This window comes from Artemia franciscana, chromosome 3 (assembly GCF_032884065.1).
Source record: "Artemia franciscana chromosome 3, ASM3288406v1, whole genome shotgun sequence".
Taxonomy (NCBI): domain Eukaryota; kingdom Metazoa; phylum Arthropoda; class Branchiopoda; order Anostraca; family Artemiidae; genus Artemia; species Artemia franciscana.
Genome location: NC_088865.1, coordinates 5,048,656 through 5,064,988, shown reverse-complemented (window position 1 = coordinate 5,064,988; position 16,333 = coordinate 5,048,656). Strand labels below are relative to the sequence as shown.

Below are 16,333 nucleotides of genomic sequence, written 5' to 3'. Positions count from 1 at the left end.
GAGATTCACTTTAGGAAATTTCGGGACTGGCTAAAAAAAAAGTGTTGTTATGATTGTTGTTACGATTGTTGTAAATTGTTGTTACGATTGTTACGATTGTTGTACGATTGTTGTAAAAGATTGTTGTTACGAAACGCACTTTCTGACATAGAATTCTAGACAGTAGAATTCCTTTTCACATAGAATTTTGACAGTAGGCTCTCTTTGCTAAAATGATCTATAATTGGTCATCTAAAATTCACCAACAAGAATCCACCAATAAGAATCAACTTCACATTGTTACAGACCGGCAAACCAGTGTGGTATGGCTTGGCCAGTGTGAAATACGTATTGGTTCTAATTTTCTGAAAAAACTTAAACCCGGTTAAAGCGTATTCACAATGAACGGTATTGTAACAAAATCACTGAAAAGGGACATGACCAGCGATTTAGTTATTTAACTCGGCACAAGCGTTTGCAATAACCTTTCTTTTTCTTTTTGATTTCACTCGCTCAAATGTCTTACCCGAATTAATTTCATATTTTCGCCCGAGAGCAAAAACCAGTGAGAAAAAAAATTGACTTCAGATTGGCCTCTGACTTATATCCCAGCTTCGAAACAAGGCTCTACAGCACAAATATGACCTTGCACTGGAAAATAAATTTACTGATCTGGGACTTCAAGATTGCAATGTATGGAGCATTGATGGACTTCGCTGCCAAAGAGGTTTGTTATTAGAAGCCAACAAAACCCCTAACCCCTCTTCTGGGTACATCACTGTATATAACATACTGTCTTAACAAGAAAATAACAAGTTGAACAAATCTTACATTAGTTTAAATCTGGTTTTCCAAGTTAGGATTCATCTGTAAATGAATCCAAAGAGAAACAGAGTTTATTTGTAAAACATGTTGTGACTCAGAAAAATGCATTCTTTTACACGCTTAAAATTTCGCGCAAAAGAAATAACCTGCTCCCATCCCTCCAAAGAGTTTGAAAATACATATTGCGCCCTGTAGAGTTGGAAAATTACATTTTGCACCCTGTAGAGTTAGAAAAATATATAACCCCTGGAGTTTGGAAAACACATTTCCCCCCCCCCCATGAATGTTTATGAACTGGCACCGCTGATACCGGCAAATTATAAAAACTAAAAGAAATAAGAGCAATTGTGAAAATGAGTTTTTAGTCATTAATACGCATCCAAGGGCCCCAATACATGAAAATATAGGGGGCGGGTCAAAAAATTTTTCAATTCTTAATTATGAGGATACAAAAAAAAAATATTTCTCAAAATTTAACTGAGGGGGGGGGTGCTACCCCCAAAACTGATGCCCCTAGTGTCAATTGGTCCGTAAAGCATCGCCCACTGAAAAACCCAGTGAACTTTCTTTTAATCCAGATCTGACCCGAGTCTCCCACTGGTTTTTCTCTTTTTCAAATTTCATGTTGTTTTCTCGGTGTTCTGTACATGTTTATCGATATATTAATCGAATATCAATATTAACCGGAAAACAAGATATTAAATATCATTTTGGAATTTCAAAACTAGACTGCATGCATACTAATACATAACGACATCCTGAAATATTGTACCCCTTTATTTACATGTCACTTCTTTTCTTGTATCGTTTTCAGCTTAAAATGATCGCCCTATGAATAATAAACCTTACCATCTAAATATGGGGAGATCGAAAACAGGATATCCTCTCTTCCTAGTTTTCGCAATGATTGCAGCAAATGTGAAACCGTTGCTTCTTTGATGTTGAGATATTCTTCAAGTACTCGACATGTAGGACCTTCTCTCCCGTATGTGTTTTCAATTCTCTGAAAAAAAAAAAATCATGTTTGAAATGTAATAGACAAGAGCAGCTTCAATTCATGGAAATTTCACCACATTATTGGTTTGTTATTGGACCGAAGACCACTCCTCTCCCCATCTGATTTAGAAAATTTGGCTAAAATATAAATTTTTAGTGTCCTCTTTCTAAGGGAATATACTCCTAATTCTCCCACCAAGGGTTGGACATGCGGGCTTATTTGGTATTAGGGATTCTTTATGCTAATTTGAAATGACAGTTAAATGACAATATCACAAGAGCTTTGGTATTTTACTCTATGTATCCAATCAGCTACATGACTATTATTTTGTCTTCAAAAAAATAGATTATCAAAATTTAACTTTACTAGTATTTTAATGAAAGCATTTTGAGTGCATCAAATATCTACAAAACAGGGGTCCTATGATAAATCATATTTTTTATTGTGTCGGATGCACATAACATGATCAGATATGTCCCTCGGTATCCACTATGCGAAGAACTTAACCTCATCTTCAGGACAGTGATAAGCTCATTCAAATTTTGGGCATTTGAACTCTTCTAAATTGAATACAACTAAAACACTCGGAATTTATCAACTAGTTGAGTTTGTTGCACTCAAATATGCTTTAGCTAGATTTTTTGGTACCCTGTCAGCAACTAAAACACTCAGAATATATCAAGTAGCTGAGTTTGCTGTATTCAAAAGTGCTTTTATCAATTTTTTTTTTATACTCAACCAGCAATTAAAACACTCAAAATTTAGTAACTATGTAAGTTTGTTGTGCTCAAAATTACTTTTAATAGTTTTTTTCAGTACTCAGACAACAACTAAAACAGTCGGAATTTCAGTCAGCAATTAAAACACACTGAATTTATGTTCATCTATCTCAGACTCCTGGTGGAACGGGGACTGATATACCTAGAGTAGGGTTTTACTTATTCTGAAAACAAAATCGGATTAAGCTTAAAGATATTTATTGCTTAAATTTATTCAAAAGGTTTTTTGAAAAAAACACACATATTTCGATAAATATAATACTTAAAGTTCACTTTTAAACGTCCATAAACAAGGGTTCCATTGATGTAGCATATTTTTTTACCGTGTCGTATGCCCATATTACGATTAGGTATGTCCCTTCGCATTCACTGCGCGAAGCACCTAACCTCGTCTTTAGTACGATAATACACACCTTCAAATTTAAGACAATTAAACTCTTCTAAATCGAAAAGTGGAATTTTGAGGTCACAGTTTTTAATTAGGCCTTTATCTGCAGACACATTACCCTTTACGAAAATAGATCTTAAGTAAAAGGGAGCAATTAACTTAAGTAAAATGTTTTACCTTGTATCATTTGTTTCATATGGCTGTCGTATCATCGCTTCAACTAGCTGAGTTTGTTGTGCCCGAACGTACCTTTATTTGATACCCAGTCGGTAACTAAAAGACTCGGAATTTGCCAACTACCTGAGATTGCTGCACTCAGAAGCGCTTTTATTAAATTTTTGGTACTCAGCCAGCGAATTAAACACGGAATTTATCAACTAATTGAGTTTGTTGTACTCAAAAGTGCTTTCGTTACATTAATGATACCCAGTCGGTAACTGATAGACTCAGAATTTATCAACTAGCTAAGATTGTTGTATTCAGAAGTGCTTTTATTAATTATTTGATACCCAGTTGTTAACTAAAAGACTCGAAATTTACCAACTAGTTGAAATTGTTGTACTCGAAAGTGCTTTTATTAAATCTTTGGTACTCACCTCGCAAGTAAAACACATGGAACTTATCAACTATCTGAGTTTCTTGTACTCAAAAGTGCTTTCATTACATTTTTGATACCCAGTCAGTAACAAAAAGACTCGGAATTTATCAACTAGCTGAGATTGTTGGACCGAAAAAATACTTTAAACATTTTTTTTTGGTGCCCAGCCAGTAAGTGAAATACTCAGAATTTATCTACTACCTGATTTTATCGTAGTCAAAAGTGCTTTTATCAAATTTTTTACACTCAGTCAGCAACTAAAACACTCGGAATATATCAACTATCTGAGCTTGTGGTGCTCAAAAGCGCATTCATTTAATTTTTGTTACTCAGTCAGCAACTAAAGCACTCAGAATTTACCAACTAGCTGAGTTTTCTGAACTCAAAAGTGCTTTCATTAGATTTTTGGTACTCAGCCGGCAACTAAAACACTCGGAATTTCAGTCAGCAGCTAAAACATACTGAATTTATGTTCATCTATCTTAGACTCCTGGTGGATTAGGGGGGTATACCTAGAGCAGGGTTTTAACTATGAACTAGGACTGTTCTAAAAAAAATTAAAGACAGGTTAAGCTTATATATTTTTTGCTGAAACATAATCAAAAGGATTTTTTGAAAACAAACAAACATATTTACATAAAAATAATGGTATCCACCAGGCGAAAAATATAACCTCATCTTCGGGACGGTGATAAGCCCCTTCAAATTTAGGATATTGACACTCCTCTAAATTGAAAAGTGGAGTTTTGGGGTCACAGTTTTTAATTAGAGCCCTATCTGTAGGTACATCACCCTTTATGTACAGTGCTTCAATTCCAAAAATTGCATATTTCTCTGACTTCTTCCAGAAGAGTACTCAGTTCTTTCCCACTTTTAGTACATACTGTAATCACTCGGATATAGAATCCAAGTCTGTTCATGTGGCGTAATGTATTGCTCCACAACCCTTTATCATGCTCAAACATATTATAGTTAACTTTCAAATGATAACAGTCAATTTCTTCATGTTCCACGAAAAATAACAAAAATCCACATTCTAATATAACACCACAAGATGATTTTTTCAAACCAATAAATTCAGTGTCATAAAGTCCAATCATCTTGGAAGCTATTGATGAAATATTTAAGTTGAGAGGTGCTTCACCTAACTTTTATATCTCTGCTCAGGATTAAAAAGACATATTTTGTAATTGGAAAAAAGTACTAGATCACTGATCCCAACAAAAAATGTTACACAACTAGTGAATTTTTTAAAATGTTATAGCGTTCAAATTTGGTTGCCGAAGGCTTTGTCCCACCTAAATATTCAAGTTCAATCTAGAATACTGTATGCACAAGAAATTGCCAAAAGTTCAAAATGGAATTTAAATAAATTTTAGGAAATGCTATAACGTTCAAATTTTATTGCTGCACGTTTTGTCTCACTTAAATATTGAAGTTGAATCTGTATTGCACTCAAAATTGACCAAAAATCGAAAATGGAATCAAATGAATTTTAGGTAATTTTGAAACGTTCAAATTTGGTTGGTGTACGCTTTGTCTCACTTAAATAATCAAGTTCATTCTGTATTGCAAGTAAAATTGCTAAAACTCGAAAATGGAATCAAAATGAATTTTGGGAAACGCTATACCGTTCAAATTTGGTTGCCCCACGCTAAAACTCTAAAAATCGAAAACTCGAAATGCTAAAACTCTAAAAATCTATATTGCACACAAAAATAATACAAATTCGAAAAAGCTATCTAAATGAATTGTGAGAAATGCTATAACGTTCAAAATTGTTTGACGCACGCTTCTTCCCACTTAAATATTCAAGTTCAACATGTATTACACCAAAAAACAAAAATCAAAAGACAAAATCAAAAATGGTATCAAAATGAATTTAGAAAGTGTTATAACGTTTAGAATTGGTCGACACATAATTTGTCTCCCTTAAATATTTCAGTCCGATCTGTAGTGCAAATAAAATTAATAAAAGTCGAAAATGGAATCAAAATGAATTTTAGGAAAAGGCTATTACGTTTAAATTTGGTCGGCGCATTCTTTGTATCACTGAAATATTCGGGTTCAATCTGTATTGCACACAGAATTGCTAAAAATCAAAAATTGATCAGCAAGGTATCCAATTGTCGTTCTTTCATTTTAACAATTACCAGCCACCGGGCCCCGGCATTCGGCACGCGGTGTTTTGAATTTTGCAATGCCATTGTTGAAATATATACAAATGTTTTTGCAATTTCCAGCCACCGGGTTTCTCGGCACTAGGCACGTGGTGTCCAATTTCTAGCAACGATTTCTACTAAGCTTCAAACTTTAGTTTTCTTTTTTAAGGTTTTTGAATTGTTGTAAACCCATTGTTAAAATACAAATATTTTTGCAATCATCAGCTTTTTTGCTCTTTATGCATTTTAATGTCTTTTCATACAGCATTCTATTCAAAGTGGTTGATTATTTAAGCTAGTCGGAAGAAACTGATAAAAAATAACTACCCCAAATTAACATACAAACTTCTTTCTCCGTCATATTAATAGATAGCCGCACGCAGAGGCAAGCGCTTTAGATGGCCAAATTTGATTTTAGTTCAAACCGACAAACTTATTTGCTATTTAAACATCGTCAGTTTGAAGTTTACCTCCGTGAAAAACACATGGATTATCGAATTTTTTTAAATCAACATTTTGGTCTATAAAGAATTTGAATTATTATATTTCTTAAAGGATAAATTAATAGGTAAGGCATACAGAATTCGAAATTACTTACATAAGAACTATAATCTTGTGATCGCTTTTTCATTTTTAAAGCTCTGTTTCAAACTTTTAGTAATACCCTATTATCAGGCTGTCTGTATACAAAAAAAAAATTGTCAATGAACGAGATCAAAATTAACTGCACTCGCTCATATTAAATAGTATGACCCGAATTCAAATAAAAACAAGTTTTTAAAGCTCTCTTCATCTGATATTTAATAAGGACAAGCTTCAGCCGTAAACCAAACCTTCAGAGGAACCAATTCACGAAAATGTAGGATGGGGCAAGGACTAGTTTTAATTTTTTCTTATAAATATTTTTCAAAATCGACAGATGGAAGGCATTTTATTCCAATGAAAATTGCCAAACATGTACTTTGAAAATTCAAAGGGGTGAATTAATCCGCCCCAGTGGGCAACCCTATCTCCATAACATTTGTGTTAGAACACACGTTCTTGGAATATTTGAGAAAAGTAGGAGTCAAACTTGTTATTTTATGTTCTAATATCGCTCCATCCTCAATGATGCCGTTGGGGGTCCTACTTTTGCTGGTCTACTGGCGTTCATGATCGTTTTAGTTATTTGCCAAACTATGGATTCTTATAGAAAAAGTCGAAAATATTCTTTTCTAATGAAAAACACCATGTCGATAAAAAAAGAACAGAAATTAACTTAAAAAGCTGTTGCCAAGAAATGAGATTTTACAAGAAACGTGAATAGCCATGTTAAACCAAAAATTAACAGAAATAAAGTAAAATAATTTTAAAAACGTAAAACTACCAAAACATAACCATAAATAAATAAAAAAAAACATAAACAGAAATTACAACAAATAACAGAGTAAAACACAAAACGAAAGATGAGCAGGGCTGGCGCCCCAGGTTATCAAGCAACTTTAATCCTCAGTTTTATTGATTATGAGCAAGCGCATGATTCAGTTGATAGAAAATCTTTATTTATCTCGTATGGTATAACAGACAAATACATTAAGGTTATTGACGCTTGTACGAGATTAACACTGCTGCGGTTAAGGTAGGAAATGAGGTTAGTATCTGGTTTCGCATTAAATCAGGAGTTAGGCAGGGTTGTGTTCTATCCCAATTTATATGGATTATTCTGATGGACCTTGTCTTAGGGAGCACAGCAAAGGCAATGGGAGAAAATAGAATCAAACGAGGAAGTAGAACTTTCCTGGAATAAAATTATGCTGAGGATTCAAGTGTCCTAGATGAAAGTGTGAGCAAAATGGATGAGCATTTAGAGTTTTTACAAGTTCAGGGTTCTAGGATACATTTGAAAATTAATGTTCAGAAGATTAAGTCGCTGTGGCTGGGAATAAATGAAGATGAAAAGGTGACGTTGGGCAACGAAAAGATCGATGAAGTTGAGAACTTCAAATATTATTAGCAAAGTTTGCGAGACAAGATTAGAATATTGGAAGCTAAAGTGATGACAGTGGTCAAGTATGGTTCTGAAGCACGGACACTTAAAAAACAGAGGAAGATTTGCTAGGTGTTTTTAAAAGGTTATAACCCGTAGTAGCTTTACATAAACTTTTTTCAATATCTATGGGGGTAACTGCACCCTTCTGCGTTGATCTCCCTGTATAGAATATACTAAAGAAAATAATTAATCATATCGATAAAAGCCTAATTAGCAACTAAAACTGGCGATTCAAAATACATAAGCACGTTGTCTGTTGATATCGAAGATGATAATGACGAAGATTTTCTTCACTAAAAAGACCATTAACTATCTTCAGTATAGTTACAACAAAAGTAACTTCAAAGTTACTTTTCTGAGGTTCCAGCTATTACGGTCAGCAAGAATGACTAAGTTAGTTTTTATTAATTTTCGTTGAACCTGGAATTCCCCAAAACACTCACAAGGAATCTCAACATGGACAATTTTGTTCACTCTGACCAAGGGTAATTGAATCCGCAAATCAAAACATAGTCACGTGAATAGATAAGGAAGTTAAAATTTACGAATGAAGAAGCGTTATTTATATTTTCTTGCAAAACAAAGTTGTTGACGACGGTATAGGTGAACTTCAATAATATTCCTATTTCAAGTCTTAGTTAATTTTATCTGGCCCTGTTTGTCTTTAATCATGTCTAAAAATTGCTATCATGCTGATCCTACTATGATTTGCCTCCAAATATATTGTGATCAATTATCCTCCCTGTTATATCAGAACTCCCTTGAAAAATTTTTTTTTACTGCTGGGTTAATCAATCTGTATTGGCAAGCTTAGTGCTTGTCCCTGTAAAAGACCCGGCAACCGAAACGTCGATTCGACGCCGTATGCGCCAGCAATGGCTCTGGAGGATCTCCTCGCCAACTGCTATTCCGGAGGATCTTTCCAATTAAAATATAAAAATTTGGCGTAATTTTTGATTATTTAGCTAGTTTCTCTCTCCACTTAAGTTTTAGACCTTTGAGTATCTACGTGCATATTACCTTAGGCAAAAATTAATGATACTTGCTGTTTTCCTCTCCTGTACCCTTTTACAAGAAAGTTGTCTCAAGCGCGAGCAGTATCCCCTTAATCCATCCGAGCGGGGCCATATCCTCTTACTTCAACGACAAACATCCCATTACTTTAACGAAACACTTATCCCATCCTTCCGAGCAGACACATATCCCAGTGTGCTATTGGAGACATCGATTCTGTTTAGTATCTGGTATTACGTAATTATTTTCGATTGATAAGGAAATTTCTGGAACCATTATTATCCCAGTTTCAGTTATAAGGTATGTTGTTCAATAATTGAAGTGAGCTTCAAGTGACATGATGTCTAATATACGAAATTTTGATATGGATTCTAGTGTACAATTAGATACGATCCTATTGTACTCTAAGGGTATCGGGCTGATTATTGATTACTGATAATCGATTATCACTACAACCTGCCAGGTATCATTTTCGTAATCTATTGGTCCTGAGCACATCTGCTTTCCATTACCGGGCCTGCATATTAGTTTGGGTCCCCAAGTTCCCCTACAAGGCCCTATGTACCCCTCCAGGCCCATAGCCCACATAATCTTTTTTTTACTTGGAATTTTTCAACTTTTTTTCATGGCTTAAAGTAACGTAAAATATAATTAAACCAAAAAAAATCGCAAGTGATATTTTTGAAACTAAAAACAAAAAATAATTCGTACAAAACAAAAACGCATCCTAAGAAATCACACATTCTTACTACAAAACAAAACAAAATAAGAAAAAATAAGAAAAAATTATTTTTTTGCAAAAAAAATTTGCAAAACAAAAATTACAAAACAAAAATTATTCTTAAGAAACAAAAAGACATCCTAAACAATCACAGACTAAAACCCAAGTTTCTTAGATGATCAAATATCTTAAATTGAATCAGATGCATATTAATCGTTTTTTCTCTTATTTCTAAAACCTAGAACCCAAGTTCCTTAAATTCCGAAATATTTTTCACAAAAAAAACATATATTTTCCCCGTATGCGTTGCTTTAACATAAAAACTAAACCCCAAGTTTCTTAAATGATCAAGTTTTATTAATAAAATCAGATGTATTTTAATCATAAACGTCCTTATTTGTCAAAACTGAAACTAAAGTTTCTTGAAAGTTAATTTTTTTTAATAAAATAAAATATTTTAACCGCGTGTCTTCACATTTTTGAAAACTAAAATCAAGTTTCTTAAATGCACAAGTATTCTCAAAAAAATGAGATGTATCTTAACCGTTTGCGTTACTTTTAATGAACCCGTGTTCGTTAAAGGATCATATATTGTTAATAAAATCTGTTGTATTTTAACCATGTGCGTTCTTATTTCTGAAAACTAAAACCTAAATTTCTTAAATGATAAAATATTCTTAAGATGTATCTAAATATTATAAGATGTATTTTAACTGTGCATGTTCATAATTCGGAAAAATAAAATCAAGTTTCTAAAATTCTCAAAAATTCTTAATAAAATAAGATGTGTTTTAACCGTCTATTTTTTAAATGAAAACTAGAACCCATATTTCTTAATGAATCAAATATTATTAATAAAACCTGATGTATTTTAACCATGTGTTCAAATTTCTGAAAACTAAAACCCAAGTTTCTTAAATGATCAAATATTATTAATAAAAGCAGATGCATTTTAACAGTAGGCGTTGCTTTTAATGAAACTTAAAACCTTAGTTTCTTAAACACAGTCACAAGTTTCTTAAATGATCAAACATTCTTAATAAAAACAGGTGAATTCTAAACGTATGCGTTGCTTTTTATGAAAACTAAATCCTTAGTTTCTTAAATAATCAAATATCCCTAGGAAAATCAAATGTTCTTTAACCATAGAAGTCCTTATTTCTGAAAGATAAATCCCAAGTTTCTTAAATGCTCTCTTATAGTTTCTTAGTATGCATTGCTTTTTATGATTTTCTTAAATACTCAAATATTCTTAATAAAATCAAATGCCCTTTAACCGTGCGCGTTCTTTTTATGAAACCTAAAAGCCAAGTTTCATAAACGACCAAATAGTTTTAATCAAATCAGATCTATTTTAACCGTGTGCGTTTCTTTTCATAAAAACTAGATCCCCAGTTTCTTAAACGATTAAATATTATTAATGAAAAATCAAATGTATTTTATCCGTGTGTATTCATATTTCTGAGAACTAAAACGAAAGTTAATAATCGGTTCAATAACATTAAAGTACAATAAGATCTAATCCAATTGTATATTAGAATCCATACTAAAACTTCGGTTATTAGACATCATGTCATTTCAAGCTCACTTCAATTATTGAACAAAATACTTGGCAATCAAAGCTCGAATAATAATGGTTCCAAAAATTTCCTTACCAACCGGAAAATGATTATGTAATACCATAAGCTCAACACACCCGACCGCTTTAATAGAACATCAGGATGTGTGTCTGCCGGAATGATGCGATATGTGTGTCGCTAAAGCAATAGGATATGTGTGTCGTTAAAGTAATAAGATATGGGCCCACTTGGATGAATTGAGAAGATACTAATACCATAACCCTTACCATAATAAAATAAAACCCTCGACCTGGAACTGCACAATCATATCCTTACAAATATTCATTGATCCAATTTGTTGACGCAGATAACATCAAAGGGAATTTTCCTAGGGGGGATACTCCTTTTTAGTTCAAAATTTAGACCCCATTACCCCGAAAAGTAATAGAAAATACGACTTGGAAATCCTTCCTTATCCCCCTATCTTCCTAAACATTCTCAAGTTTCTTAAATTATCAAATATTGTTAGTATAAGCATATGCATTTTAACCGTATGCGTTGCTTTTTATGAAAACTAAACCTAAAATAGTTCAAAAATGTTTTTAAAACAATCAAATATTTCAAATAAAAATCAAATGTACTTCAACCATAAGTGTCCTTATGTCTGAAAACTAAAACCCAAGTTTCTTATATGCTCAAATATTTATAATAGAGTAAGATGTGTTTTAACCGTGTGTGTTCCTTTTTATAAAAACTAAAACCCAGATGATCAAATATTATCAATAATATCAGGTGTATTTTAACCGTTTGCGCTCTTTTTTATGAAAACTAAAACCCCAGTTTCTTAAAGTATCAAACATTATTAATAAATCACATGCATTTTAAAGCGAGAATTCTTATTTCTGAAAACGAGTAAGATTTATTTTTGCAATGTGCGTTCCTTTTTTAAAAACTAAAACCCACGTTTCTTAAATGATCAATGATTATTCATAAATCGGATATATTTTAAATGTGTTTGTTCTTACTTGTGAATACTAAAGTTCAAGATTCTTATATAATCAAATATTTTTAATAAAATGAGATGTGGTGTAATAGTGTGCATTCTTCTTTTAATAATACTAAACCCCAAGTTTCTCAAAAGGTCAAATATATATATAATAAAATCAGATGTATTTTAACCGTATGTGTTGTTGTTTCTGAATCTAAAACCCAAGTTTCTTAAATACTCAAATATTTTTGATAAAATGAATTTTTAACCGCGTGCCTTCATTTTGAAAACTAAAATTTTAAGTGTCTAAAGTGAGCATATATTATTATTAAATCAGATGCATGTTAACTATTTGTGTTTTTATGTCAGAAAACTAAGCCCCAAGTTTCTTAGATGCTCAAATAATTCTAATAAAATAACATGTATTTTAACCATGTAAGTTTCTTTTCATGAAAAAACTAAACCCCAAGCTTCTCAAATTTCAAATATAAATGAAAACCAAAGGTATTTTAATGTGTGTATTCTTATTTCTGAAAACTAAAAGGCATGAATTTTTAAATGACCAAATATCATTATTAAATCAGATGCTTTTAACCGTGTACATTCCTTTTTTATGAAAACTAAAACCCAAGTTTCTTAAATGATCAAATATTCTTGATAAAATCAAATGTATTTTAATAGTAAGCGTTGCTTTTATGAAAACTAAAACCCAATTTACTTAAACAATAAAATATTTTTAATAAAATTAAATGTACTTCAACCATGTGCGTTCTTTTTATGAAACCTAAAAGCCAAGTTTCTTATGTGATCAAATAGTTTTAATCAAATCGAATGTATCTTAACCAAGTGCGCGTCTTTTCATGAAAACTATACTCCAAGTTTCTTAAATGATTGAATATTATTAATGACGAATGAAATGTAGTTTATCCATGTGTATTCATATTTCTAAAAACTAAAACGAAAGTTTTGTAAATTCTCAAATATTTTTAATAAAATAAGATGTATTTTAACCGTGTACATTCTTTTGATATAAGTTAAAATCCAGTTTTTAAATGATCAAATATTATTAATAAAATCAGATGTATTTTTTTCGTGTGTGTTTTTATTTCTAAAAACTAGATCCCAAGTTTCTTAAATATATATTTTTCTTCAATGATTCAATATTATTTATGAAAATCAAATGTATTTTATCCGTGTGCATTCTTATTTCTAAAAACTAAAACGCAAGTTCCTTAAATGCTCAAATATATTTAATAATATAGGATGTATTTTAACCATATGCATTTTCTTATGAAAACAAAAATTTTCTTAAATGCTCAAATATTCTTAATAAGATAAGATGTATTTTAACCATGTGCGTTCCTTTTCATGAAAACTAAAAACTAAATTTCTTAAGTGATCAAATATCAATAATAAAATCAGAATCATTTTAACCATGCGTTTTTGTTTCTGAAAACTAAACCCCAAGTTTTTTTTGGAACTCCAATTAACACTAAAAACTTAATTAGGTGACCTTCTGTTTGGCATAACCGGTTTTAAGATGGGTTACATTGTGTTAACTACTTTAAAGTTAGGTTCGTTTGGGTCCAAGTAGCGTGGGGCGAGCGTAAGAACCACACATATTCTTAAAATATATTTGAATTTACTAAAATATTTGATTATTTAAGAAACTAACGTTTAAGTTTTCATAAAAAGCAACGCATACGGTTAAAATACATCTGACTTTACTAAGAATATTTGATCATTTAAAAAACTTGGGTTTCTAGTTTTAAGAAATATGAACCCACATGGTTAAAATACATCAACTTTTATTAATAATATTTAATCGTTTAAGAAACAAGGGTTCTAGCTTTCACTGAAAAAATGCAAACGGTTGAAATACATCATATTTTATTAAAAATATTTGAGCGCTTAAGAAAATTGGGTTTTATTTTTCAGAGATAAAAAAAAGAGACGGTTAAATATATCCCATTTCATTATTGATATTTGATAACTTAAGACACTTGATTCTCAGTTTTCATGGAATTGAATGCACGTGGTTAAAATACATCTTATTTTATTAATATATTTGAGCATTTAAGAAATTTGGGGTTTAGCTTTCAAAAATGTAAACACACTTGAAAAAATGCATCTGATTTTGTTAATAATAATTTATCGCTTAAATAACCGAGGCTTTAGTTTTTTTTTAAAGAAAATTCACATGGTTTAAATACATGTTATTTTATTAAAAACATTTGAGCACCTAAAAAACCTGCGTTTTAGTTTTCAGAAATATCCATAAGCACGGATAAAATACATTTAATTTTTCATTAATAATATTGCATCATTTAAGAAACTGGGGTTTTGTTTTCACGAAAAGAAATGGTATGGTTAAAATACATCTGATTTATTGGAAATAGTTGATCATTTAAGAAACTTGGGTTTTAGGTTTCATAAAAAGAACGCACACAGTTAAAGGAGATTTGATTTTATTTAAAATATTTCAGGATTTAGGAAAATTGGGTTTCTTTTTCATAAAAAAAACGCCTACAGTTAAAATAGATCCGATTTTATTTAGAATATTTGATCATTTAAGAAACTTGGGTTTCAGTTTTCATAAAAAAGGAAAGTAAACGGTAAAAGAACATCTGATTTAATGACAATATTTGATCATTTGAGAAACTATGCCCTTAGGTTTTCAGAAATAAGAATACACAAGGATACAATACCTTTGATTTTCATTAATAATACTTCTTATTTGATACTTCTTATTTGATCAAAGATATTTGAGCATTTAAGAAACTTGGGTTTTAGATTCAGAAGTAAAACAATACACGGTTAGAATACATCTGATTACATCATATATATTTGATCCTTGGAGCAACTTGGGGATTTAGTTTTATTAAAAGAAGAACGCACACGGTTACACGACATGCTATTTTATAAAAAATATTCGAGCATTTAAGAAACTTGGGCTTTAGTTTTCAGAAATAAGAACATACATGTTTAGAATACATCTGATTTATTAGATCATTTAAGATCATTTAAGAAACTTGGGTTTTAGTTTTCATAAAAAAATAGCGCATGAAATTAAAAAGATCTGATTTTATTGATAATATTTGACCATTTGAGAAACTTGGGTTTTAATTTTTATAAAAAGGAATGCATACTGTTAAAATACATCTTATTTTATTAAAATTTTTGACCATTTAAGAAATTGGGGCTTTAGTTTTCAGACATAAGCACGCATACGTTTAAAATACATCTGATTTATTTATAATATTTGATCATTTAAGAAACTTAGGTTTCAGTTTTCATAAAAAAAAAGAGCGCAAACGGTTAAAATACATCTGATTAAAATTGATAATTTTTGATAATTTAAGAAATTTGGGTTTTAGTTTTTATAAAAAGAAACAAACACGGTTAAAACACATCTTACTTTATTAAAAATATTTGAGCATGTAAGGAGCTGGGGATTCAGTTTTCAGAAATAAGGACGCAAATGGTTAAAGTAGCCTACATTTGATCTTATGAATTTGACGATATTTGATGATTATGAATTTGTGCTATTTGATGCTATATTTGATGCTAAGCTTTTAGTTTTCATAAAAAGCAACGCACAGGGTTAAAATACATCTGATTTTATTAAGAATATTTGGTCATTTAAAAAACTTTGGTTTAGTTTTCAGAAATAAGAACAAACATGGTTAAAATGCATCAGATTTTGTTAATAATATTTGATCCTTTAAAAAACTATGGGTTCTAGTTTTCATTAAAAAAACGCAAACGACTAAAATACATCTTATTTTATGAAGAATATTTGGACATTTAAAAAACTTGATTTTAGTTGTCAGAAATACGAACAACCGGTTAAAATATCTCTTATTTTATTAAAAATACTTGAGCACTTAAGAAACTTGGGTTAATTTTTGGCAAATAAGGACGCTTCTGGTTACAACACATCTGATTTTATTGATAATGTTTGGTCATTTGAGAAACTTAGGTCTTAGTTTTCCAAAAACAATGCAGACGGTTAAAATACATTTTTTTATTAGAAATATTTCAGCATTTAAGAATCTTGGGTTTTAGATTTCAAAAATAAGAAAACAAACGATTAAAATACATCTGATTTTATTAAAAAATTAATCATTTAAGAAACTGGGGTTTTAGTCTTTGATTGTTTAGGATGTATTTTCGTTTTGTAACAAATTGTTTTTGTTTTGCAATAAGCTTTTTTTACTAAGAATTTGTTATTCTCAGAATGTATGTAATTTTATTTTTTGTTTTGTAAGAAGTATTTTGTACTTTAAAGAAG

At 30.9% G+C, this 16,333-nt stretch overlaps 1 protein-coding gene across 4 annotated transcripts in view; it reads right to left on the bottom strand.

Moving 5' to 3' along the window:
- LOC136024793 (uncharacterized) overlaps positions 1-16,333 on the bottom strand; it is a 43,495-nt gene that overhangs the window by 13,585 nt on the left and 13,577 nt on the right. For all 4 annotated transcript variants that reach the window (XM_065700257.1, XM_065700258.1, XM_065700259.1 and 1 more), the window contains exon 3: positions 1,654-1,807. In XM_065700257.1, the coding sequence (XP_065556329.1) occupies positions 1,654-1,807 (154 nt within the window). The remainder of the gene's footprint in view (positions 1-1,653; positions 1,808-16,333) is intronic.